Source organism: Callithrix jacchus, chromosome 3 (assembly GCF_049354715.1).
Source record: "Callithrix jacchus isolate 240 chromosome 3, calJac240_pri, whole genome shotgun sequence".
NCBI classification, from domain to species: domain Eukaryota; kingdom Metazoa; phylum Chordata; class Mammalia; order Primates; family Cebidae; genus Callithrix; species Callithrix jacchus.
The window spans coordinates 57,264,335-57,290,456 of record NC_133504.1 but is presented as its reverse complement, the minus strand read 5'-3'; the positions used below and the strand labels follow the sequence as shown (position 1 = coordinate 57,290,456).

Sequence of the window (26,122 nt, the reverse complement as noted above, 5' to 3'; positions counted from 1 at the left end):
CCAGGCTCTTCCCCGTGCACAAGGTGAGAACTTCCGTGGCTCCATCCCATTCCCCCAGTGCACTTGTGGGGATTATTCAGAAAGAATCAGTGGGGAAAGGGCAGGCAAACAGGGGCCGTTCTCTCTCAGGGTGGTGGGTTTCATCCGGCCTTCCAGCCTTCTGGCTGTTTTAGACTTGAGGGTCTGGTTTCACCAGGGACCCTTGGCTGTCTCCTGTCTCTGTCATCTAGAGCCAGGAAGATAGCTGTGAAATGATGGGAAGTGGTCAGGCTCTGGATATACTCTGAGGGTAGAGCCAGTAGAATTTTTTGACATAATGAATGTGAAGTGTGAGAACAGTCAAGAATGACACTTGGATTATTGGCCTGAGCATCCATCCCAAAGGATGGCGATGCGATGATCTGAGATGGAGAAGGCTGCAGGGGAAGCACTTTTGGGGAAGCATTAGGAGGTTGATTCTTGACTTACTGTGTCTGAGATGTGACGTAAACCACCGTCAAGGAGAGGCCTTAAGCATTGTGATCTACTAAGCCATTTGGATCGTTTATGATTTCATCATAAGCTGATAAATACATTGTTGTTTACACCTCCAAATAGACAGGCAGCTGGATGAACAAATCTGCACTTTAGGAGAGAGATCTGAGCTGGAAATACAAATTCATGCTTCATTGGTACTGGAAGATGACTTACAGCCATGAGACTGGATGAAATCACTTAGGGGAGTGTGTGTAGGTGTGTTAGTCCGTTTTCATGCTGCTGATAGAGACATACCAGAGATTGAGCAATTTACAAAACAAAGAGGTTTAATTGGACTTACAGTTCCATGTGGATCGGGAAGCCTCACAATCATGGAGGAAGGCAAGGAGGAGCAAGTCACATCTTATGTGGATGGCAGCAGGCAAAAAATGAGAGTGCTTGTGCGGGCAAATGCCTCTTTAAAAAATCATCAGATCTTTTCTTTTTTTTTTTTTTTTTGAGATGGCGTCTCACTCTGTCATCCAGGCTGGAATGCAGTGGCTGCAATCTTGGCTCACTGCAACCGCTGCCTCCCAGGTTCAAGCGATTCTTGTGCCTCAGCCTCCAGAGTAGCTGGGACTATAGGTGCCCACCACCACGCCCAGCTAATTTTTTGTATTTTTAGTAGAGACAGAGTTTCATCATGTTGGCTTGACTGGTCTCGAATGTCTGAACTCAGGTGATCTGCCTGCCTTGGCCTCCCAAAGTGCTAGGATTACAGCCGTGAGCCACTGCGCCTGGCCTGAAACCATCAGATCTTGTGAGACATATTCACTATCACAAGAATAACACAGGAAAGACTTGCCCCATGATTCAATTACCTCCCACCAGGTCCTTCCCACAACATGTGGGAATTCAAGATGAGACTGGGGTGGGGACACAGCCAAACCATATCAGTAAGTAAAGAAGAAAAGACGACTGATCCCTAATGGCATCAGGAGGTCAAGACGATGACAAGGGTCCTGCAGAGAAGTCTGAACAAAGGAGATCTTAGAGGTTTTACCCAAACATCAGCATTCATAATTCTCAAGTAGCTGTCTGTGTACATTTAAGAAAGAGGGATTAGAGAGTGATGTGGAAACTGGAAACTCCATGTGCATGGCTGGGGCTTACGATTGATCAGGAGGCAGCTTTCTTCTGTAGAAACCCCAAAGTGTCTGTAGGTCATCTTTCTGGTACCACTTAGTTTCTCTAGAGAAGAGGGGTGGAGATAGGATAATAGACCTGACTTTGGAGAGTGCAGCGGGTAAAGGCCGGAAAGGTTTTCAACTGTGCAGTGTTCAGTATGCAGATTCTGACTGTTTTCAGGACAGAATTTTACCCCCACCTCTATTGTTCCGGAAGTCCCCAAGAGAGTCTCCGGTTGTGTTTCTCCAGGCACTAAGCTTCCCACCTCCTGTGATGGGGAGCAGGGTGGGGCTCAGGATGGGAAGCAGAGGTGGAGGGCTGCTACGCCCTCCTTGTTCAGTCTTTCAACCACTCTCACGTTCCAGCCTCTGGCCTCTAAGGTACCTGTGGTGTGCAATTCCTGAGCCTCTTTTGGTTCTGGGGTAAGGATGGTCTCAGTTTTCGTTGCTTCTTACTGCCGCAGGCACATAGGTTTCGGCTTTCTGCACTCTACCAGTCCAGCTACTGTTCCTCCATGTGCTGTCTTTCCTGCAGAAATTTGCTAATGTCTCTCTTCCACTCTTGAGAGCTTGTTTGGAGGTTCTAGCAGGGGAGCACAGCTACTCATATACCCTTGACTGAAAACTGATTCTCCCCTATCAAGGATGGTCGTCCTCTTTGGCCGAGTGTGCAGCTTCGGAAGCGGTACACGTGGAGTGGGGAGGGAAGAAGGAAACACCCGCCTTGCCAGCTAGATCAGCCAATTCAACCCTGGCAATTGATGGGGTGACAGGTGTTGCAGCCAGATCACCCTCACTTCCTCTCTTCTACTTTTGTGTCTGTTCTCATTCTCTTTGTTCTTGATTACTCATATTGATTTTTTATTCTTTTACTAGCAGTTTAGTGAAGCTTCAGAAGCGAGAAAAAATGGACATGGGTTCAATCTACCATGTTTAGCAGGAAGTCATCGTGATTCGTTTTTGACATCCTGTGCACACCCATTTTCCCTTGTCAATAAAAAGTGCAAACTCTATAAAATATTTAAAGAGATTCATGTATGTATTTATTTATTTTTAGACAGAATCTGACTCTGTCACCCAGGCTAAAGTGCGGTGGTGTGATCTTGGCTCACTGCAACCTCAGCCTCCTGGGTTCAAGTGATTCTCCTGCCTCAGCCTCCTGAGTAGCTGGACTACAGGCATGTGTCACCACGCCCGGCTAATTTTTTTATTTTTAGTAGAGATAGGGTTTTACCATGTTGGCCAAGCTGGTCTCAAACTCCTGACCTCAAATGATCCACCTGCTTTGGCCTCCCAAAATGCTGGGATTACAGGCATGAGCCACAACGCCCAGCCTGAAGAGATTTATTCTGAGCCAAATATGAGTGACCATAGCCCATGACACAGCCCTCAGGAGGTCCTGAGAACATGTGCCCAGTTTGCTTGGGGTGCAACTTAGTTTTATACATTTTAGGGAGATATGAAACTTGAATCAAATGCATTTAAGAAATACATGGTTTTGTCCAGAAAAGTGGAACAATTTGAAATAGGTGAGGTGGGGGTAGGGGGCTTTCAGCTTATAGGTAGATTTAAAATTTTTCTGGTTGATAATTGGTTGAGTTTATCTAAATATCTGGGATCAGTAGAAGGGAATGTCTGGGTTAAGATAAAGGAGTATGAGACCAAAGTTCTTATTTGCAAAGGAAGCCTTCAGATAGCAGCTTCAGAGAGAATAAGTTGTAAAATGTTTCTTGTCAGACTTGAAGTCTGTGTTGCTGTTAATGCTGAAGAGGTGTAACAGTGATATATCCGACCCTCACTTTACAGTCTGTCAGATTAAATTTTAAAAGGGCCCTAGCTGAGGAGGAAGTCCATTCAGATTAGAATTTGATTTTTGGTTTATACCCTATTCAACAGAGAAAGAACATCACGCTCAAAGCCTTCAGCAATCAATAGTATCTCACTAGAATTTAGTAACTTTTTGTTTTCATTGGATTTATTTTTATACCTATCCTTTATTTAGAAAGTTATACTATTTCTGTACTTGTAATGATGTAAAATTTGTTTTTTCATAATTTAAGCAAAAAAGAAGTTGATTTGTAGAAAGATAGTGGTACGTTGAAAGGCTAAAATTTTGACAGTGTTAGATTCACACTTGAAGTTTGGGAGACACTATACTATTTATAAAAATCATCACAGGAGGAAATTCCAGATCTTCCCACTTTGTCTTTCATGATCTGAAAACTTCTTGGGAACTACCGGGTATCCAGCAGGCTAAGTCCCTGGGACACTTCTTGGTTCTATTTTTATTATTTGTTTCCACAAATTTGAGTTTCTTTGAAGTTATTTTGCTCTCCTTCCTCGTCTATATCTGGAATCCTCTTGTCCTAGGAATAAAACTGAACACCATTTCCAAGTGTTTCTCTCAAGTTACTATTTATAAAGTAAGTACAGTATACAAACCCAGTTTCCATGTTAGATGTCTTGTTTTTTTTGGATTAATCATGGTAGAACAGAGAGTGTTTAAAAATGATGACCAATAATCAGTGCAGATTTGAAGCCAGGAAATACCTGGAGCAGCAACACAGTAGCTGTTCCCCTGGCTGCTCACTGAAGAGTGAATGGGGACGGCCCCACTGCATGCTTCAGATTTCCTCTTGAATTTTCCACAGCACTAGACCAATTTTTTCTCAGGTGTGGGATAAATCTGGCCAAACCAGATCACAGTCATTGCTTGCAAAGCCTTTTAGACTTTATCTTAGGGCAGAATTCCGTGGGATAACCAGTTCATTCCAAAGCCTACTTGGTTATCTGTTCTTTTCTCTGGAGGAGGAATGTACTCTCTTTTCTGGCTCTCCTGGACCAGAAGTACTGGTTTCCCTTCACCTCTTTGGAAGTCTTAGAGCTTAGAGACCTAGCCTTTTCCTTACTCTTTTCTCCTGCTGATTTTGCCCTCAGCATGGCCAAGAAGCCCAAAGTTTTGGCTAATTCTATCTTTAGTTGGACCTCGACATCTCATCAGCAGTCACTTCCAGGTCCACTGATACTAAAGGACTGTTTCTTGTTCAAAGGTCATCTCAGGCTGGGTATCTATTTGTGAGCTGAGCTGATATGGAGTCTAGCCTTTCTGAGTTACTAGCCCTGGGCTCTGCTGAACTTAGAAAATTCCATCTCATCTAATATGAGCACCTTGATCCCTTTAGATTAAAGACTTTAAAATCAAAAAAGTAGATCCAAGTAATAAATTGATCTTCTCACAATTTAAATATATTTCCTCTGATTGTACTTTCACTGGAAGAGGAGAATAGCTGTTGACCTCACTCCTTTTCGTGTGCTTAAAGACCATTATTAAGCCTCTTTCACCTTCTGGATTTTGAGGCTAGGGAACACTAATTCTTCAGCTTTTTTTCCCCAACCATTTAGAAATTTTGGTTTTTCTCTTTGGGTAAAAAATTTTAATATTATTTCTACACCTGGAGTCTAGATATATACCTAGTATACTAATAATGGTTTCTTTGGTGCTGGTTAAGACAGAAGAATTGTCTCTTAGTTCTTGTGAATGTACTCCTATTTACTTAATGTTGAATTTTTCAGTTCCTGTTCCAAAATTAACCTGCCACAAGGCACAGGTAAACCTGATCATCATGAATTTTGGTACCCTTTAGACATATTAGCCTCTCCCAGGTGTGGTGGCTCACACCTGTAATGCCAGCACTTTGAAAGGCTAAGGAGGGCAAATCACCTGAGGTCAGGAGTTCAAGACCAGCCTGGCCAACATGGTGAAACCCCATCTCTACCAAAATACAAAATTAGTCAGATGTGGTGGCATGCACCTGTAGTTCCAGGCTGAGGCAAGAGAATTGCTTAAACCCAGGAGGAGGAGGTTGCAGTGAACCGAGATCACGCCACTGCACTCCAGCCTCCTGGGCTGAAAAAGAAAAAGAAAAAGAAATATTCCCCTCTTCTTACTCTACTCTGATTTTGTATTCTTTATATTTCATTAACTTTTTAATGTCATTTTGAATTCTGATCCTGAAATTTGGAAATTAAAACTAGTGACCTTAATGCATGTCTAAAAACTATGGAGAAAAAGAAAATTTACAAGAATAGTGATTTTTCAGATATTCTCCAACTATAAGATTACAGTAGTGTGGGCCACTGACTTTTTTAATAAATTGAAAAAACTGGGGAAAAAAAGAGACAGTAAACATATTCCTATTTTCTTACAAGTATAACCATCATGGACAATAGCAGAAAGCACTAGATGCCCTTATCCACTGTGTTATTATAAAGGACTGGGTGGCCAGGAGCAGTGGCCTACATCTGTAATCCCGGCATTTTGGGAGGCCAAGGTGGGTGGATCACTTGAGGTCAGGAGTTTGAGACTAGCCTGGCCAACATGGTAAAACCTTGTCTCTACTAAAAGATAAGAAAATTAGCTGAGCATGGTGGCGCATGCCTGTAACCCCAGCTACTGGGGAGGCTGAGGCAGGAGAATTGCTCGAACCTGAGAGGCGGAGGTTGCAGTGAGTCAAGATGGCACCACTGCACTCCAGCCTGGGCAACAGAGTAAGACTCCATCTCAAAAAAAAAAAAAAAAGGAAGGGATTCTCCCCGAATGACAGAGTGACTCTCTATGATGAGCTCCTCAAACTCCAGTGTCCTTACAAACATCAAGCAGCATTTGTCACATGAGCCGGGTGATTCTCCAGGTGGTCAGGGGACAAGCAGCAGCTAGGATATGGAGGAAGTGCAAATCTCCCTTCTCTCCATGCTCCTTGTGTTCCCTGCGAGCAGCACCTCTGAAGGGCAGTGGTGGGACTCATGCCCTCCTGCCACCAGCTGCCACCTCCCTATTGTGTCCCCATTCAGAGTTACTTGACAAGGAGCAGTATAGACAGTTACACATCTTTATAAAAAGATTAACTCCAGCCACCTCTCATCCCCAAGCCTCTTCTGAGCATATTAACCTGTTGCTCTCATCCCAGTCAGTATAATCATCCAAAAGACCACCCGGGCTCCTAAGTCAGAAGACCAAGGCCGGGTCATCCATTCAGAGTGCAAGCAGTTCATAGCGGTGTGCAGCCCACTGCTTCAGGATGAGTCACCTAAACAAGAAGAGAAAGAATCAGGAGCAAACAAAAGACCTGCAAGAAGAAAACCTCCTTTGAATTGCTTTGTCTGTTTTTATTTAGAAAAAGATCTACTATGAGCATGGCATTAGAAATGCCTCATGAAGTTTTCCCTTAGAAGAATGTTTCAGATATTCTGAACAGAGTTGTTGTAAGCAAAGGTGCATATTATGCTCATTAGACGTGGTCAAATAGAAGAAATATTCATAAAAGTTTTAGGCCAGTGATGTGCCCACATAGAAGGAATACGCTAAGTAATCCACTGTGAGGGTGAGGAAAATTTTGGAGCATCTATTTATACTTATTCTTAAAATCCTACCGTTTAATTGTCTTTTTTTTTTTTTTTTTTGACAGAGTCTTGCTCTGTTGTTCAGGCTGGAGTGCAGTGGCATGATCTTGGCTCACTGCAACTTCTGCCTCCTGGGTTCAAGCAATTCTTCTGCCTCAGCCTCCTGGGACTACAGACATGCACCACCAAGCTCAGCTAATTTTTCTATTTTTGGTAGATTCAGGGTTTTATCATATTGGCCAGGCTGGTCTTGAACTCCTGACCTCAAATGATCCACCCACCTTGGCCTCCCAAAGTGCTAGGGTTACAGGCATGAACCATCATGTCCAGCCTTAAATTTTTTTTTAATTTAAAATTTTTTATAGATATGAGGTCTCTCTGTGTTACCCAGGCTTGTCTCGAACTCCCGGCTCAAACAATCTTCCTGCCTCTCTGACTCTCAAAGGCCTGGGATTACAGGCATGAGCCAGCATTCCCGGTCCCATAATGAATGTGATATTCTTTTCCAGTTGAATGCATTAGCTGTGCTAATGGATAAATCCCAGATTCTCTATGGTTTAACACAGTGGAAGTTCATGTCTTGCTCAAGTCCCATCCTGTGTGGAAGCTCCTTGATGTGGGCCTCTCTGCTACGGGAGGATGTGTGCATATTTTTCTGGGGTTGTGTAACTTTTGGGGCTATCCAATCAGAAAAGTCTGGAGACTAGTATTGAAGGAACTGTCACATTTGGAGCTGCCAGGCCACAGTTTGATTCTTTTCCCCACCACAAATAACATAGGCTTTGTAGTATACCTATTGACTGAGACAAGGCCCAAAGAGCACTTGGTTTGGGCCATCCTGACTGCTCCTGGCTACCAGATCCAGGTTGGAATCTGCAGTAGTCCTATGTCCTGAGCCCCCAGGAACCAGGCCCCATGGTATTGGGATGGACAACGAGAGGTTTCAGTGGCTTTAACTACTCATCCTCCACAGTGCCCAACAGATTGTCCCTTAGAGTGACCAACTCTTTCTGGTTCTTCTAGGTGTTACTCAGTTTTAGCACTTAAAGCTCCATGTCCCCCTAAACTCCTCAGTCCCAGGCAAACCAAGATAGCTTTCATGGGAAGCTTCAATATCAAAGGAGTGTGGGATTATTGCGCAAAGAGGGTTCTTGCCAGGGAATAAGTAGACACAGCCTGTTTTCCCTCAGTGTGGACATGTAGGAGAGGGGACAGTGGTCATAATCAACTATACCCCTGTTCTCACGGGAAGTGAAGATTGACAGCTGCTGCAGGCTGTTTGCTGTCCCATTTGGGAAATTTTCCTGAGGATCCCCTGTAATAAGAGGATAGGATATTTCTGCTTTCATGACTTAAAAGAGGTTATAAATTATTTTCATGTTGGTTTACATGTCAGTGAAGCTGTAATTAGCCACTGACAGGATTGTCAAGAAGTAATTTTCAGAGTTTGGCCCCCTTGACTTAAACATGCCTGCTGACAGCTTACTGAGGATGTGTTATTGTGGGACACCATTCAGGCCTGGAAGAATGCAGAATCAGGCAGAAGGATGTGGTCACATGGCAGAGGAGCTGGTGGAGGTAACAATGAGCAGGTAGAATGGGATTCCAGGTATTTCAAGACCAAGCAATACTTGGTGCTTTCACCAGGGCAAGAGCTGGGAATACTATCAGCAAAAAACAGGGCACCGACTGGCAGTCAGATAATTATTTTCAATCTCTGAAGGATGATAGCAAGAAATGGGCAAAGTCTCATTTCCGAGGGACTAAGGCTTGAGGCAGGTCAGCAAAAGAGGGACCAGGGTGAAAGTACGGTGAGCACAGCTGGGACGTGAGGACAGGGTGAGCTCAGCAGTGACCAACCACTTGTAGGGGACAAAGGGACCTATTTGTTGAGAAAGAAAGGTGCAGAGAGCTGCTCCCGTACTCCAGCTCTTGCCATTCTGTGAGCACAAATGCAGTTGTAATCACATCCTTGCTTAAATCTCAATGGCTTCCAGCCACCTAGTGCTCACCCAGGATCCCAGCATCTCCCTTCCCCAGCTACCCAATTCCTTCTAGGAATACAGGGGATGTGCCCAGGGACACAATCCCTCCTGGCAAGCAATTGAAGGAAGGGGCTATGCCACTCCCTTGCTCCCAAGTCCTCTGTGAGTACGGTACCCTTCCTGGGTTCTGGAATGCCTTCCACAACTGCCAGGAGCTGCTCTGGGGTCTGCGGCAGAGGGAGACTAAGGGTGCGACTTTCCTCGACTCTGCCTCTTCTGTCACCTGAGGCATGGCACTGCTTGTGTCTGGAATCTCACCAAGCTCTTCATGAGGAAGATCCATCAGTTTCTGTTGTGGTCTCTGGTTTCCCATTAGGTGTGAAACTAGTTCCCTAGCTTGTGGGAGCAGGGGGGGGAACCCCAAAACATTCCCACTACAACTTCTAGAAAGTTGTAGTTATAGTTTTTTAGAGGGAATAAAACATCCCTTTTATTTCCTTTCTCCTTGCTCAAAGGCCTTCTTCCTCTTTCAGATAAGAGACATAAAAGCACACATGCCTATCAGCTTATGTGGACAGACACCCAAAGAGCTTCTGCCCTTTGTGGTTTGGACTTAGTTAGGATATTCTTATACAATATTATCTCTTTGTCCCCAGATGATAAACCAAGGCCACTAGTTCACTGAAAAGAAAAACTTCTAAATAATTAGACTTTTATGAAGGCTAACTTGGGCTATTTTTGAAGGTGCTTTTAAAAAAATCTCAAGACTGGATGCAGGAGCTCATGCCGATAATCTCAGCACTTTGGGGGGCCATGGTGGGTGGATCACCTGAGGTCGGGAGTTTGAGACCAGCCTGACCAACAAGGAGAAACTCTGTCTCTACTAAGAATACAAAAGTAGCCAGGTGTGGTGGTGCATGCTTGTAATTCCAGCTACACAGGAGGCTGAGGCAGGAGAATTGCTTGAACCCAGGAGGTGGAGATTGCACTGAGTCAAGATCAAGCCATTGCACTCCAGCCTGGGCAACAAGAGCAAAACTCCATCTCAATAAATAAATAAATAAATAAATAAATAAATAAAATAATAAATCTCATCACACCTAATTTTGAATTAAAATATGATATGGAAAAACTTGATGCTTACGTTTGGAATAATTTAAGCTGTTTTACAAAACAATAAACGATGGGACATTGTGTTATGTTTCAAAAAAAGTTCGTATAAAATTTTAGTGAGTGTGGAAGGACTATAGCCCTCCTCTGCTACTACTCCATTTTACCTCCTGGGAAACAGGGCTGTGGATTTAGCCAAGGAAAAAGAAACATGGGAATGCTGTTTATTCTTTACATAGCTGTAATATAAAGTACAAATGTTATCAAGTATCTTTTCACTTAACCTATCATTGCCACTTAAAAAGATATTAATGAGAAGACAGCCATCAGAAGCAAAATCATGCCAAGAATGAGAAGCAGCAGGAAGAAAAACTTTGGTTACTTCTCTGAGTCCTAGAAAGTTATAGTTACAGTTTGTTAGAGTATCGGTGTTAGGCTTCAGATAAGCCTTCCTTGGGTCACTAGTGGCCTTTTGGGTGGTAATGACAACAGTCAGAAAAGGAAGGAGAAAGCATTTTTGTGTTAACAGTATCCATTTCCAATGTTTTAGGGGACTGATGGTCACTTGCCTGGCCCTTAGAGATGTGTGTGGGTAACTTCACTGTTGTCTTTGCTGGTGGGGTTAAAATTTTCCCTATGTGCTTCAGGACTCTACCTCAGCCATGTCTTTCTATGAGCATTGAGTTTGTTAATTATGCATGTTTCTTACCCAGCTTTAAAAGATGATTCAGTTATTATTGGGGAGTTTCTTTCCACGTAGTTGAGGGATAAGTTGATAAGGTTGAGCTGACCTAGCCACAATTATCTGTGGGATTATGAAGAATGAGGGAGGAATTATGCTTTGTAATTATACTTTTTTTTAATTCAGAAAAAAAATTACTTATGATGACCCAGGCTAAATGACCTCGGTCTTCAACAACCAGCATCATTTATTTCTAGGTCAATTGACTTGTAATATTAAGTATTCCAGATTTGAGGCTTACTGAAGAAAAGATATGGGGTCATTTATAATCCTGTAGACTATGACCTTCTACCAGGATCTACTCAAGACCTCATCACACATTACATTCAACTTCTTTCTGGTGGTGAAATTATCAGTGAAGAGCTCAGCCAACCTAACCAAGATCACTTGGAAGTGTACCTTAGGAAGTAGAATGAATGTAATTCTTCTTTTTCCCCTTTGTTATATGCAGACGAATTAATTTATAGTTCCCAGAGAAATTTTCACTTTTGCTTAGTGTCAGATTTTCCATCCAAGTCTTCTATAAACAGAGGCAATAGGACTTGACATTAGGACAGGGCTTTGGAATCTGGAGATGGACACTGTCTGTCTTTGATTCTCTGCAAAATGTGTCGGTCTGGCCTCTTAGGCCTTAGTTTCTTCCTCCAAAAATGGGAATGAAATCTGCTCATTCATTTACTTCAGAAGATTTTAAGGGAATTATTTAAAAAGCGTTTTTTAATGTTCTGGGTAACTCAAGTGGAAGGCACTGGATGTGAGAAAATTTTTTAAATGAGAAATCTCTTGAATATGAATTGAGTAATCTCTTAGGTCCTTCAGATAAGATATGAAGTGATCTTTAGGCTCAGGAGGCCGTCTTTTGGGAAAGTGCTATGGCTCACTTCTACCACTGGAAACTTATATGTAGGAAAATGATTCTTGGCCCTGCTCTGAGGTTTAAACAGTGTTCAACCTTGAAGGATTGATTTTAAATGTAAGGGTCATTTCAACTCTTTCGTAAGTTCTTATATTACTTTTGTTAAACTAGGCTGAACATTTACCTCTAGATGAAAAAAATCAATGCTTTAGTGTATAGTTTTCTCATAAAATAACCTATGCCTGGCCGGGCGCGGTGGCTCAAGCCTGTAATCCCAGCACTTTGGGAGGCCGAGGCGGGTGGATCACGAGGTCAAGAGATCGAGACCATCCTGGTCAACATGGTGAAACCCCGTCTCTACTAAAAATTACAAAAAATTAGCTGGGCATGGTGGCGCGTGCCTGTAATCCCAGCTACTCAGGAGGCTGAGGCAGGAGAATTGCCTGAACCCAGGGGGCGGAGGTTGCGGTGAGCCGAGATTGCGCCATTGCACTCCAGCCTGGGTAACAAGAGCGAAACTCCGTCTCAAAAAAAAAAAAAAAAAAAAAAAAAAAAAATAACCTATGCCTTTGTTTGTTTATTTCTTTTTGCAGACAAAACTGTGTGGAGTTTTATCCTATATTCATAATTACATTATGGATGGCTGGATGGTATTTCAACCAAGGTAATGTTAAAATACAGTCAACTGTGTTCTAATGATGACTGTGGTGCTTAAACAATTAAGGAGCAGATATGTAGCTAGGCACGGTGGCCCACACCTGTAATCCCAGAACTTTAGGAGGCCCAGGTGGGCGGATCACCTGAGGTCAGGAGTTTGAGACCAGCCTGGCCAACATGGTGAAACCCTGTCCCTACCAAAAATACAAAAATTAGCTGGGCACGGTGGCATGCACCTGTAGTCCCAGCTACTCAGGAGGCTGAAGCAGGAGAATCCCTTGAACATGAGGGCTGAGGTTGCAGTGAGCTGAGATCATGCCACTGCACTGCAGCCTGGGTGACAAAGACTCTGTCTCAAAAGACCAAACAAACAAACAAAAACAGAAGCAGATATGCAACTATATAGCTACCAAACCTAAAGAAAATAAGCAATGTGTGCATCTGAGTGCTATGTTGCAGATATATGAACTTTGGCTTTATTCTGATTTAATTCAATAATGAAAACATATTGAGACAAACTATATGCTAGGTACTCAAGGATGAAAACAGCATGAGCTTTGTCTTCAAATCTAATAATCTATAGTTGACTCTTGAACAAGGCAGAAGTTGGGGTGTTACCCCTACACACAGTAGAAAATCTGCATGTAACTTTTGACTCCCCAGAAACTGAACTATTAATATCCTATTGGCCAGGAAGCCTTACTGAGCAGTCTGCTAATACATATGTTGCATGTTTTATGTTTTATTTACTGTTTTCTTGCAATAAAGCTAGAGAAAATAAAATGTTATTAAAATCATAAGGAAGAGCAAATATATTTACTATTTATTAAGTGGAACTGGACCATCATAAAGGTCTTCATCCTCATTTTCATGTTGAGTAAGCTGAGGAAGAGGAAGAAGAGGGGTTGGTTTTGCTGTCTCAAGGGTGGCAGGTCAGAAAAGGTGAAACAGGTGGAAGGGAAGACAGGATTGGCAGGTGCAGTAGGTATAAATTTATAGAAATATCATTTCTGATGTTTTTGCTTTTTTTCTTAAAAGTGTTTCTATACAGTACCAGTCCTTCTCCCACTGTTGCCTTTAGTTTCAGTGCTTGTATCATAGACAGGCCCATGTCATACAAGAAGTAAACAAACAGTCTTGAATCATCAAAACCCTTCTGCCAGATTGTCTAATGTCACTTTGTTTTCTGGTACTGCCTCTTCTCTTTTCTTCCTTATCATCTGGCAGTGGTTCAGAACACTTGTCTCCACCAAGTCATCTTCTGTTAATTCATCTGCTGTGGTGTCTATTAGCTCTTTAATTTCTCCAAGATTCATATCTTGAGACCCTTTATCCCCCACCTTTTTTTGCCATAGGCACTATCTCTTTCATGATTTCCTTGATTGGTTCTGTTGTAAATCCTGTGAATGCCATGTACAATGTCTGTACACAGTGTTCTCCAATAAGAATGTATTGTTTCAGGCTTGATGGCTTTCACAACCTTCCTATAACAATGCTGGCATCTTCAATGGTGTAATCTTTGAAGACATTCATAATACTCTATCAGGTTCTCTTCCATAACATTGATGATCCTTCCATAGAATACCTTGTGCAATGAACCTTAAAGGTCCTGATAACCCCTGATTTAGAGGCTGAATTAAATATGTTGTGTTTGGGGTGAGTAGACAATTTTTATGCCTTTAGCATATCAAAAGAATGTTAGAAGGTAATCTCATCCTGAATTCAGGGACAAAGCATTGATGGAACCAATCCAGAAAAAGGGTTCTTGTTGTCCAAGCTTTTTTTTTGTACCATCAAATGACCGGAAGGTGCTCAGGGGTTAACAACTTTACAGATAAGGGCAGTCCTGATTATAAACCTGGCTGCATTTACACAAAACAGTAGAGTTAGCCTAACTTCCTGCCTTAAATCCTGGAGATTGCTTCTCTTCTTTACTAATAAATATCCTGTGTGACTTTTTTTTTTTTTTCCAGGACAGGGTACTTTTGTCTGCATTAAAAACCTGTTCAGGCAGATAGCCTTTCTCTTCAATGATTTTCTTAGTGGTGCCTGGGAACTTGTGTATTGCTTCTTTGTTGGTAGAAGCTGCTTCTCCTGTTATCTTGATATAACAAGCCAAACTTCTTTCTAAAATTATCAAACCATCCTTTGCTGGCATTAAATTCTTCAGCTTTAGAGCCTTCATCTTCCTTTTCCTTTAAGTTGTCACATAAGGATTTTGCTTTTTCTTGAATCCTATTAGAATCTATAAGTATGCATTTCTTATAGCAATCCTGCCCCCACATAAAAGCTGCATTTTCAATATGAGATAAAAAGATATTTTGAAAAAAGTGTAAGGTTTTTGCCTTTTTTAAAAACACTGGTTCTTGCACTGAATTCATTTATCTTGCAATGGTGGTCAACCACAGCTCACACCTGCAGACCTCAATCTATGACACATATTAAGCCATTCAATTTTTTCTTGTAATGTCATGACTTTTCTCTGCTTTTTGGGAGCACTTTCAGCACCACTAGTAGCAATTTGTATGGGTCTCATGGCATTATTCAAGGCTTATGGTATTGCACTAAACATGGTGAAAACAGGCAAAAACACTGAGAGATCACTTTTTACTGCAATACGCAATTTGCTGAAGGGAAGAACTGCTCAGGTGGAGATGTTAGCCTTATCTGTTAAGCAGATACTTGCAACACTTGAGCTCACTGCAATAGCAAAGGAGGTAGCTACAAAAGAATTACAGTAGTATAGTATTACTATAGTTAATTTTATGCAGTTATGATTTAATACTGCATTTTAACATTTATTTACATTTCTCTTAACTACAAATGGCACCATGTATTATGGTCTGTGTGTGCTTTGATAAATTTCAACTTTTTATAAGATATATATATTATATATATACACACACATATATATAGGCTTTCTGCTGAAGCTTTTTAAAAATTTGTATATATTTTATGATAGTAAATGATAAAATAGACCAGTATCTACATCTATTTTATGCATTTGTGACATACCTTTTTTCTAATTTTTCAGAATTTCTGGGCTATGTGGTTCATTTGTGAGTTTTGTGAAATTATCACAAATCTCCAAAATGTTTTCCAATATATTTATGTATTTATTTCTGTAAACCCACCACCTACACAATCCAATATATTTACAAATTGTATAATGAATAAATGTATAAATGGACCTGTGCAGTTAGAACCCATGCCGTTGAAGGGCACCTGTAATTCTAATTAATTGAAGGAACAGGACACAGAGTGAACAATTTACATTAATACTTATAGCTGGTCAGGCCCAGAGGCTTGTACCTGGGCTTCTAATCTCAGCAATTTGGGAGGCTGAGGTGGAGGGATTGCTTGAGGCCAGAAATTCAAGACCAGCCTGGGCAACAAAGGAGACTCTGTGTCTACAAATTTTTTTTTAAAAAAACTTCTGGTCACACATGTGGTTCCAGCTACTTGGGAGGCTGAGGCGGGAGGATCTCTCAAGCCCAAGAGTTTCAGGCTGCAGTGAATCATGCTAGCACTACCACACTCCAGCATGGGTGACAGTGAGACCCTGTCTCAAAAAGAAGCTAATCATGATTATTATTATAGCTATAATTTATTGAGCACTTACTGTGTGCCAGGTACTGTTTTTAAGTTTTATGCACGCATTGTGCCATGTGTAAGATTTACAGGATTTAAAGCCTTCACATGAGCAAGGGTCTATAATTAATTTCTACTTTACAGATGAGGAAACTGAGGTACAGAGATGTTAGATAATTTGCCCAGCTTGACATTCACCAATGTGGGGAAAATTTCCCTTTCAAGTCAGAGCAGGTCTATAGGCATTTGTGTCAACAACCCATGCACCTTTTCTTAAAGGTCTCCGAGCATGTAGTGAGGTTGCTTGCATGTAGTGACTCGACAAACATCCACTTTCTATTTGACTCAGGTATCCTTGAGCTGAGGGCTTTCTCCTAACTTGGCTTATGTGTTTAATAGTGAGTCAGACCAGCCCCTGCTACCTTAGTAGGAGAAATTCAATCCCCTTTTTCTGGTAACTTTCACTGCCTCATTTGGGTCTGTACTTGATTGCCAATATTTAAATAAACCAAAATCCAGCTGCTTTCAAATGCAGCCCCATCACTCTCTTTCTTGTAGTTTTTACTGTGAACTGAGGAATTTCGGGTACAACGTCCTTTAGAGAAAGACTTCTTCACTTTATTCTAACTCATACTCGTGTCACTTAAGAGCATGAATGAAAGCAGCTGTTCCTTGTCATGTAAAAGCACATTAATAATTAATAAGAAAGTGCCTTTTGGTAATGGGACTCTGTCTCTGCCATTTGACCCTTTGGATTTCTCTGTGATGGCTGAATGAGGCAGACTGCCTGTCAAAAGATTTCTTGAGTATCTTGTCAGAAATTTCTTTTCATTCTTTCTCATCCAAAGTAAGTCACCTACTAGCTGTTCCTGAACTGTTCTCATTGGCTTTCTGCGTGGAACTTACTGGACAGGGCGTCTCAAAACTGAGATTGATGTTCAGAACTCTTTGGCTTCCTCAGACTCTGGTGGCTCTATCAGCTCTTCCTTCCCAGCTCTTTGCTCGGGCCCCTCGTTCCTGTCCCTCTGGCAGGATGTCATCCCCTCTGGAGGCCTTCCCTTACCCCATTCAGGCAGCCTCCTCTAGTTCCTCTCTCTCTTATTCCTCTCAATTTCTTTCACAGCACTTTCAAGTTTGTACTTTTCTTCTTATTTTTTCTTTGTTGTCTGTCTTTGCTGAAAGAATATACACTCTATGAAGTCAGGGAGCTTGTATCTTTTTCACTGCCAATCTCAATTCTTAAAGTAATATGGTAGACATGGAGCTGGGTGTGGTGGTTCACATCTGTAATCCTAGCACTTTGGGAGGCCAAGACAGGAGGATGGCTTGAGCCCAGAAGTTCAAGACTAGCCTGGGCAACAGAGAGAGGCCTTGTCTCTACAAAAAAGTTAAAAAAATTGGACAGATGTGGTGGCATATGCCTGTGGTCCCAGCTAATTAGGAGGCTGAGGTGGGAGGATCGCTTGAGCCCGGGAGGTCAAGGCTGTAGTGAGTCAAGATCACGCCACACATTCCTGCCTGGGTGACAGAGCAAGACCCTGTCTCAAGAAAAAAACAATCTTGTGGCCAAGTAAAATAATAAATTGAATTTAATCTAACACATCGCACTACCACACATAGACTCCAAATGTTTAAAATAGGGCTCTGGCATGTACATTTGTGAGGTGCTGAGGAAGAGAGTGGGGCCCTAACATAAGGAAGACATTGATATTTTTCACTGAATGGGATGATAGAACATCGTCATACTGTATTTCACATTTCTTTTTGAGATAAAGTGTATATGTAATAAACTGCATAAATCTTCAATGAATTTTGAGAAGTACACATACTAGTGTCGTCCAAACCTTTCTCAAGATCTAGAACGTGGCCGGGCACAGTGGCTCATGCCTGTAATCCCAGCACTTAGGGAGGCCGAGGCAGGTGGATCACAAGGTCAAGAGATCACAGCCATCCTGGCCAACATGGTGAAACCCCATCTCTACTAAAAAAATACAAAAATTAGGTGGGTGTGGTGGTGCACACCTGTAGTCTCAGCTACTCGGGAGGCTGAGGCAGGAGAATTGCTTGAACCCAGGAGGTAGAGATTGCAGTGAGCCAAAATTGCACCACTGCACTCTAGCCTGGCACCTGGCGACAGAGCAAAACTCTGTCTCAAAAAAAAAAAAAAAAAAAATAGATCTAGAACATGACAACCACCCAGAAAATATCCTCTTGCTTCTCCCAGTCAGGCCCCATTCTGACTCCCTTCCAGATGCAAACACTTCTGATTTTTTTCATCATTTAATATTGTCCATTCTAGAACTTCATGTAATTGGAATCATGCAGTATGTAGCCTTTGCAGTGCTCCATTCACTCAGCAAAATGTTTTTAGTAGATTCACTGTGTTGCATGTATCTGTTTCTTTTCATGGCTGAGTAGCATTCCATTGAATAGACTCTATCACAACTTGGTTATTCATTCTCCTGTTGATAGACTTCTGGGCTGTTTCCAGTTTTTAGCTATTATTTGTAAAGCTGCAATTAACATTCTTAAACAAATCCTTTTATGAACGTGTGTTTTAATTCCTCTTGGGTAAATGCATAGGAATTAGATTGCCAAGTCAAATGGTATGCTCCATCTTATAAGAAACTACCAGAACTTTTCCCAAAGTGGCTGTACTATTTTGCATTCCTGCCAATGATGTATGAGGATTCCAATTGCTCCATATCCTCACCAGCATTTTGTAATGTTTTTGTTTGTTGGTTGGTTGGATTTTTACAATTTTAGTCATTCTGGTGAATGTGTGATGGTGCCATGTCATTATAGTTTTTTTTTTTTTTCAGACAGAGTCTCAATTTGTTGCCCAGGCTGGAGTGCAGTGGCGTGATCTTGACTCACTGCAACCTCTGCCTCCTGTGTTCAAGTGATTCTCCTGCCTCAGCCTCCTGAATAGCTGGGATTACAGGTGCATGCCACTATGCCCAGCTAATTTTTGTATTTTTAGTAGACACAAGGTTTCACCATTGTTGGCCAGGCTGGTCTCGAACTCCTGACCTCAAGCGATCCACCCTCCATGGCCTCCCAAGTGCTGTGATTACAAGCGTGAGCCACTGCATTCAGCCTTATTATAGTTTTAAGTGGGAATTTGTTGATGTTCAATCACGTTGAAACATTTTTCTTGTGATTTTCGGCACATGTGTTTTTCTTCCTAGATGGATTCTCTCTATATTCTGAATACAAGTATTTTGTCAGTTATATGTTTTGTGAATATTTTCTGTCTTCATACGACAGCTTAGGAGACTGCTGTTGTATTTTGTACCTTTCCTTTTTTTTTTCTCCCCCCCTACAGTTTTTGCTACTTGTCTGGGTCTGGGGTACATATATAGCCGTCACTTATACTTCTGGGGATATTCAGAAGCTGCTAAAAAAAGGTAAGGAGAACCCTGTAATTGTGTATTTATGCAAAAAGTAGCAGGATAAGGTCTGGGTCAGTTTCCTTCTCCTGAGATATATTAACAGCTCTGAGAGTTGTGGTGGCAAAAGTAATCCATGCTGCCTGAGGCCAAGTCTTGCCAGGCCATACACAATTAGGCATGAGATGGGAAAATGCAAGTATAAAACTGTGCAATGAATGTGTTCTCTAGATCCTTGCAAAAATTTTGCATAATATCCAGAAAGTTACCAAGGAAGTCATCCTGCCTAACCATGATAATGCTCTGAATGTTCAAAGAAACCAAGTGGGCCGAGGCGGGTGGATCACGAGGTCAAGAGATCGAGACCATCCTGGTCAACAAGGTGAAACCCCGTCTCTACTAAAATTACAAAAAAATTAGCTGGGCATGGTGGCGCGCACCTGTAATCCCAGCTACTCAGGAGGCTGAGGCAGGTGAATTGCCTGAACCCAGGAGGCGGAGGTTGCGGTGAGCCGAGATCGCGCCATTGCACTCCAGCCTGGGTAACAACAGTGAAACTCCGTCTCAAAAAAAAAAAAAAAAAAAAAAAGAAACCAAGTGATCTCCATGGCTAGGCATTTTCTTTAATTTATGTGATGAGCCAAAATTTTCAAATTGCAAAAATATAGAAGTTCTGGGCAGTGTCAATGAGAGGACAGCCTATTTCAGGGCTCTCAGCTTCCTCATTACAGCCCAGTTTGTCACTTTTCTCCCTTATGTCCACCCTGCAGGATCAGTGGTTTCCGATTGAGTTTGGGGATTTTGGCCTTGTTGACCTTCCTAGGTGCCCTGGGAATTGCAAACAGCTTTCTGGATGAATATCTGGACCTCAATATTGCCAAGAAACTGAGGCGGCACTTCTAACTTTTTCTCTTCCCTTTAATGCTTGCAGAAGCTGTTCCCACCCTGAAGGTAATGTGATGTCATTTGTTAAATACAAACAAATAAAGCCTTTATTCTGTTTTTCTTGAATTGGCTTTGTAGAAGCACACCCTTTAGAGAATACATTTCCTGTTTATGAATTGAAATTTGCTTGGGGTAGGTATATTCATATCATCAGTGGAAGTGTGTTATGTCCTAGTTTTAGAAATGCAGCTGAAGTCATGATCTGTTGTGTGGGAACAGAGCAGCCTGGCCCGTGCGCTGTCCTTTCTGAGGACTGCTGACATAGCCTGCTACTCTGACTGCTTCTCTCTTGCTCTCTTTTTTATTTGAGATGGAGTTTTGCTTCTGTTGCCCAAGCTGGAGTGCAATGGTGTGATCTTAGCTCACTGCAACCTTAGCCTCCCAGATTCAAGCGATTCTCCTGCCCCAGCCTCCCAAGTAGCTGGGATTACAGGCATGTGCCACCACACCTGGCTAATTTTAGATTTTTAGTAGAGATGAGGTTTCTCCATGTTGGTCAGGCTGGTCTTGAACCCCCGACCTCAAGTGATCCACCCTCCTCAGCCTCCCAAAGTGCTGGGATTACAGGTATGAGCCACCACGCCCAACCTATGACTGCTTCTCTCTTGATGGAAAGTTTCAGACAGACACTGATGAGGCAGCTGAGCACCTTCATTGATTATAGGAAAGCAACAGATAGGAAGGCACGTGGGGGAAGTCAGGCAAACACATAGAGTAGTCAGCGAAGGGAGTAATCAACTGATAGCACAAATCAAAACAGGTTATAAAAATGTACTTTATAAAGGAAAAAGTGTTTCCAAGCTAAAGAGCTTGCTGCCTGATGCCCATACTGTATCACCAGGTTTTGAGAAAAGAAAAGCTTTATTTTTAAAAAAGAGACAATCTTTCTCTGGTCTCATTTCACCCAGGCTGGAAGCTCCAACACGTGGCTCAAGTGAGCGTCCTGCTTCAGCCTCCCAAAGTGCTGGGATTCAGGTGTGAGCCTCTCTGCCCAGCCAAGAAAAGCTTTATATTGCAAGTCAACTCACAAGGAGATAGGAGTCAAGCTCAAATCCGTCTCCCTCTGCTGGCTTCCAAGCAGTATTTTTATTAGAAAATGTCATGGGTAAATTCTGAGATTAGTAAGTAATCAGTGGAAAGAAAGGGGAGATCTGGACAGTCCTTGGGCATGTAAGTTATCTCTTTATGCTGCCTCAGGGGTAGCATGTGCAAATTCCAGGGAAGCTAGTATGAAATGTGGTAGAAATTCAGGCTATGACACCAGCCAGCTTGTTCTGTGCAGACTCCAGTTAGCCATCTTGGTTCCCACAGATTTCACCCAGTTTTTTAAAATCTCATAAGCAGAGAGAGTTTCAGTGTTTCAGCAAGTTATTTCTATTCTTATCTGCCATCCTCCAAACTCAAGAATTTCCTTTAGTTATTGGTCTCTTTAACTTGTTGGGGTACAATTTCAAGAGGACAAAGAAAAAAAAAAGTATATCATTTCAACGAATTGCCCAGGGATCAGTGCAAAGGGAATATTCCTTCTCTTGGTTGAGGAAGGTGGATCATGCTCACAGCTATAGAACCCGGGTTGGTTTCTGCTACACACCTGTGTCATGTGGGGTTTGGAGGGTGATATGGGAAGTACAGTGGAACCCCCAAAATTATTCTGACCCTGATGTGCAGTCATTGTCTGACACAATGCAGATGACTTTTCTTCATTTTCTTCGTTGTAAAATGAGAATGATTCTACCTCACAGGTTTCAAGGAAAAGGTAAAATGAATTATGAGCATACATAACACATTTTGACATCAGGAAAAGGGCCCTCTGTCAATTTTTCCCCAAAAAATTGAAGAGCCTTGAGAGTCTGGTGTGGGCATCTTCAAAAGTTGTTTATTAATACTTTTCTTTTTTTGTGGGTACAATAGAAGTTGCAACGGCCAGGAATAATATTAATAGAAGAAATAAAGACACTTAAATACTAGTGTTTCCATAATATATAACCACCTGCATTCCAAATAGCAGTGCAGTATTAAATACCCCAAAGCACACTGAGAATATACTAGCCTGGGAGTGGGCACATTTGCATACTAGTTCAGGTTGCCCCAGTAATTGGCCATTTAAATTTGGACAAGGCACTCCATCAGTAAGAGGTCATGAAGCAAAGAAGTAAAGACTCCAGAATCAGACTCACCTGTCCTGTCCTGTCCTGTCCTGTCCTATCCTATCCTATCCTGTCCTATCCTATTACTTGCTGGCTGTGCTTCCTCAGCACTTTGTAATGCTCTGCCTTGGTTTTCTTTTAGGTAAATGGGGCAAATTGCTAAAAAGCTTTGATTCTATGGTCTTTTTACTTAATATTCTGATCAATTATGATCATGACTTGGATTGTGACATTTTAATTGTTTTATACATTGAGATCAATGAAGGACAGGAAGGCAAATTTTTGATACTAAGGCATAATTACTTCATAACCAAGTCCTTTGCAAGTTGAAAAGAAACTTTCCAGATCTTACAATTAAATGTTTTTTTGTTGTTTGTTTTGAGATGGAGTCTTGCTCTGTTGCCAGGCTAGAAAGCAGCCTGGTGATTCAAGTGATTCTCCTGCCTCAGCTTCATAAGTAGCTGGGACTACAGCTATGCACCACCATGGCCAGCTAATTTTTGTATTTTTAGTAGAGACGTGGTTTTACCATGTTGGCCAGGATGGTCTCAATCTCTTGCCCTCGTGATCCACCTGCCTTGACCTCCTAAAGTGCTGGGATTACAGGCTTGCGCCACCACGCCCAGCCCAAAGATTTTTAAACAATTTGTTTTGCACTTAAACTGGTTCTGAGCAGGGTAACACACACACACACACACACACACACAGACACACACACACTTTGGTTAAACACATGAAAATAGGCAATGGGTGTAGCAGACTATCAAAGCCTTGTCAGTTTAAACATTCAAAAGATAGATTTTCCTTTGTTCTAATTGCTGTTTCTGACGTTTCCCCCCTTTCTTTTACAAGAGAACCATTAATCCTAAGGGTTGCAAAGGGACAAAGATCCATATTCTGTATTCCTGCCTAACTATGAGGGTCTCTTGCATTCAGGGTATAGAGGAGCTTAGTCAGAAAGCATCAGTATGGTGAGGGTCATTCATGACTCTTAAGTTTTGACAAGAGGTGATACCTGGAAGATTAATTAGTGTTTAGTTTAAGAAAACATTCAGTAATATTGTTCTGTATTCTTACACAAAGAGTATGACAGCAATATTGTCTGCGAGAGTAAAGCAAAATAAGTTATTCCAAGTAAACTAAATTAGAAGTCTTTCCATGAACTGTGCAACTGTTGAAACCATGCTGATATGGGGACCATAGCTGATTGCAATGTCCTCAGAATTAGAATACTGATCCAGACTTTTACATTACCCATCCCTCTTGTTTCTTCTGAGCAGCAGTTAGAGATCACTGGTTGGTCCACAGGAATAAACAGGATTAGCCTAAATTGCAGAAACAAACTTAAAAACAACTAATGAGCCTAGAATTTAATAGTAAGTATACCATAGTTCTTGAAACATACTATTTCTCTCTCTAGTTTCCCATTTTTACTAAAGACAAATTATGGTAAGACTGATTTGCTTTATTATACTTGGCCTAATTATTTGTATAAAGTGCAGCAAGAATAATTATTTTTCACATAAGCATTTTAATTAGCTTTTTGGGAACTCTGTTTCATAAAGAATCTCAGTTAAGACTTTTCTTAAAGCTGAGCCCTGCCATGAGTTTGTACCCTCAAATACCTATGAGTTGGGAAAATTCCTCTCCTTTTGAGGTCCCAAGATAACTTGGGGCTCCTGGACCTGTGAGAAACTGACATTCTTTACTTACCATAGGTCAGAAACCCTGTTCAGGAACTGTGTAGGCAAGGTATGAGGCCAGTTCCCCACAGGGATTTCATTGGCTTTACAAGTCAAGTTTGATTCTTTAAAGGAAAGCACACCATTCCAGTCAAAGCCTTGGTAAAATAACCAGTTTCTCCAATCGTGTCCTGTTACAAATGAAAACAGATTTGTTTTGCACTTATGCAAATAATTATATTGCCATAAATTAAGAATACTCACAGCTAATTTCCAAATTCTGCAGAAATCAAGTAGAGAGAAATATGTTCCAAATTTTGTTCACAGCAGTATACTTGACTCAATTGCTACAAGCTGTAAATAGCTCAAAAGAAAAGTTTCACTGACTCTGAAAAACAAAGGATCAGCCATGTTTTAAGCAAAGTTAAAAAGATTACTTCATTTTTCTGTTGGTTTAGTTAATTCAGCTAACTCCTGTTCTACTTGATATTCATGAACATTCCATCTCTTCATGAGAGTTCTGAAAGTTGTTTCCTCTATTCTAATGTTACAATTTCCAAAGTTATTAGAAACCTGCATTTAGGAACACCTGCTAGAGTTCTATAGTTGATTATAAACCACCTTCTAGAGAGGATTAAAACAAGACAACAATTGCCTGTGGATGATAAAAAATTTTAGGACAGCTACTATTAAAGCCACATTGATAAGGAAATTTGGTTACTTCTGTGGCACACAAGATTTTACATAACAATTATAATTATTAATAACATACACCAAGTCATATTAGAATTATAGGAGTTTTCCATAACTTTGGAATATATACCAATAACACATTTATGCAAATATAGTCTAAAGAAAGAAAAATGTTTCACATTTGATAATGCTTCCTGTATGGTTTTTATACCAAAAAAGCCAAATTTCACCTTTACATTAATGTACTATTAATGTTAAACCCAATTATTAATAAAACCATATAGATATATTTACCTAATTTTAATGTTTAACAATAAAGTAAGATTCTTATAAACCTTTTATAACCCTTTACAATTTTTTTTTGTGACAGAGCATATCAGTGCTCTAAGAAAAACCTGTTGTGCTTTTATTCTGATGTTTATGGAAAAACTGAACAATACCCTAGCCAATGTCCACACACAGAATCTTTTTTACAATTAATTTTTTCCAAACTTGTCACAAGTGTTCAAGCCTTTAGCTTTATTCTATTAAACTTAAAACAAATCTTTAATCCTTTAGGCAAAAAACAAAAACAAAACAAAACAAAAAACACCACATTCCCATGCCTTATAATCTTTTACCAAAAGTACATTCTACTTTCCTTACACACCTTACACATAAAACTGTTTCTTCAGTTGTCTCAGTTGCAGGTTACAATGTTAACTTTTTGCAACTTTTATTTTTGGTGAAAACCTTGGTGAGTAAGAAATTTCAATTATGTACTAGGTGTGAAGCCTAGCCCAGGACACACTAGGCAGAAGTGCAGGTAAGAGCCGACTGTGCAGCATAGCTAGGGGGCGTGGCTAACTCCACATGTCCCCAGGCCTTATCTAGAATCTAATGGCTTTAAGTTAGGTAAATTGAACAATTTTCTCTTTTTTTTTTTTTTTTTTTTTTGAGAAAGAGTCTCGCTCTGTCACCCAGGCTGGAGTGCAGTGGTGCAATCTTGGCTCACTGGAGCCTCTCCCTCCTGGGTTCAACTGATTCTCCTCTCTCAGCCACCCAAGTAGCTGGGGCTACAGGTGTGTGCCACCACACCGAGTTAATTTTGCATTTTTAGTATAAATGAGGTTTCACCACATTGGCTAGGCTGGTCTTGAACTCCTGACCTCAGGTGATCCACTCGCCTTGGCCTCCCAAAGTGCTGGGATTACAGGCGTGAGCCACCACACCTGACCCAATTGAACAATTTTCAAAAGTTAAACAGTTTGACCTTAAAGCATTTAGAAAATTTGATATT

The 26,122-nt window shown here is 41.2% G+C and overlaps 1 protein-coding gene across 7 annotated transcripts in view; it reads left to right on the top strand.

Annotated features, from left to right (window-relative positions):
• Positions 1 to 26,122, top strand: part of MGST2 (microsomal glutathione S-transferase 2) — a 65,833-nt gene that overhangs the window by 18,209 nt on the left and 21,502 nt on the right. For 3 of the 7 annotated variants that reach the window (XM_035292920.3, XM_054252909.2, XM_054252910.2), the window contains exons 3-5: positions 12,330 to 12,400; positions 19,313 to 19,394; positions 20,147 to 20,327. In XM_035292920.3, coding sequence (XP_035148811.2) covers positions 12,330 to 12,400; positions 19,313 to 19,394; positions 20,147 to 20,279 — 286 coding nt within the window. In that variant the 3' untranslated portion in view covers positions 20,280 to 20,327. Of the gene's footprint in view, positions 1 to 12,329; positions 12,401 to 19,312; positions 19,395 to 20,146; positions 21,721 to 26,122 lie in introns of those variants that run through there. The other 4 variants (XM_035292922.3, XM_078366485.1, XM_035292921.3 and 1 more) reach the window with 3 other exon arrangements.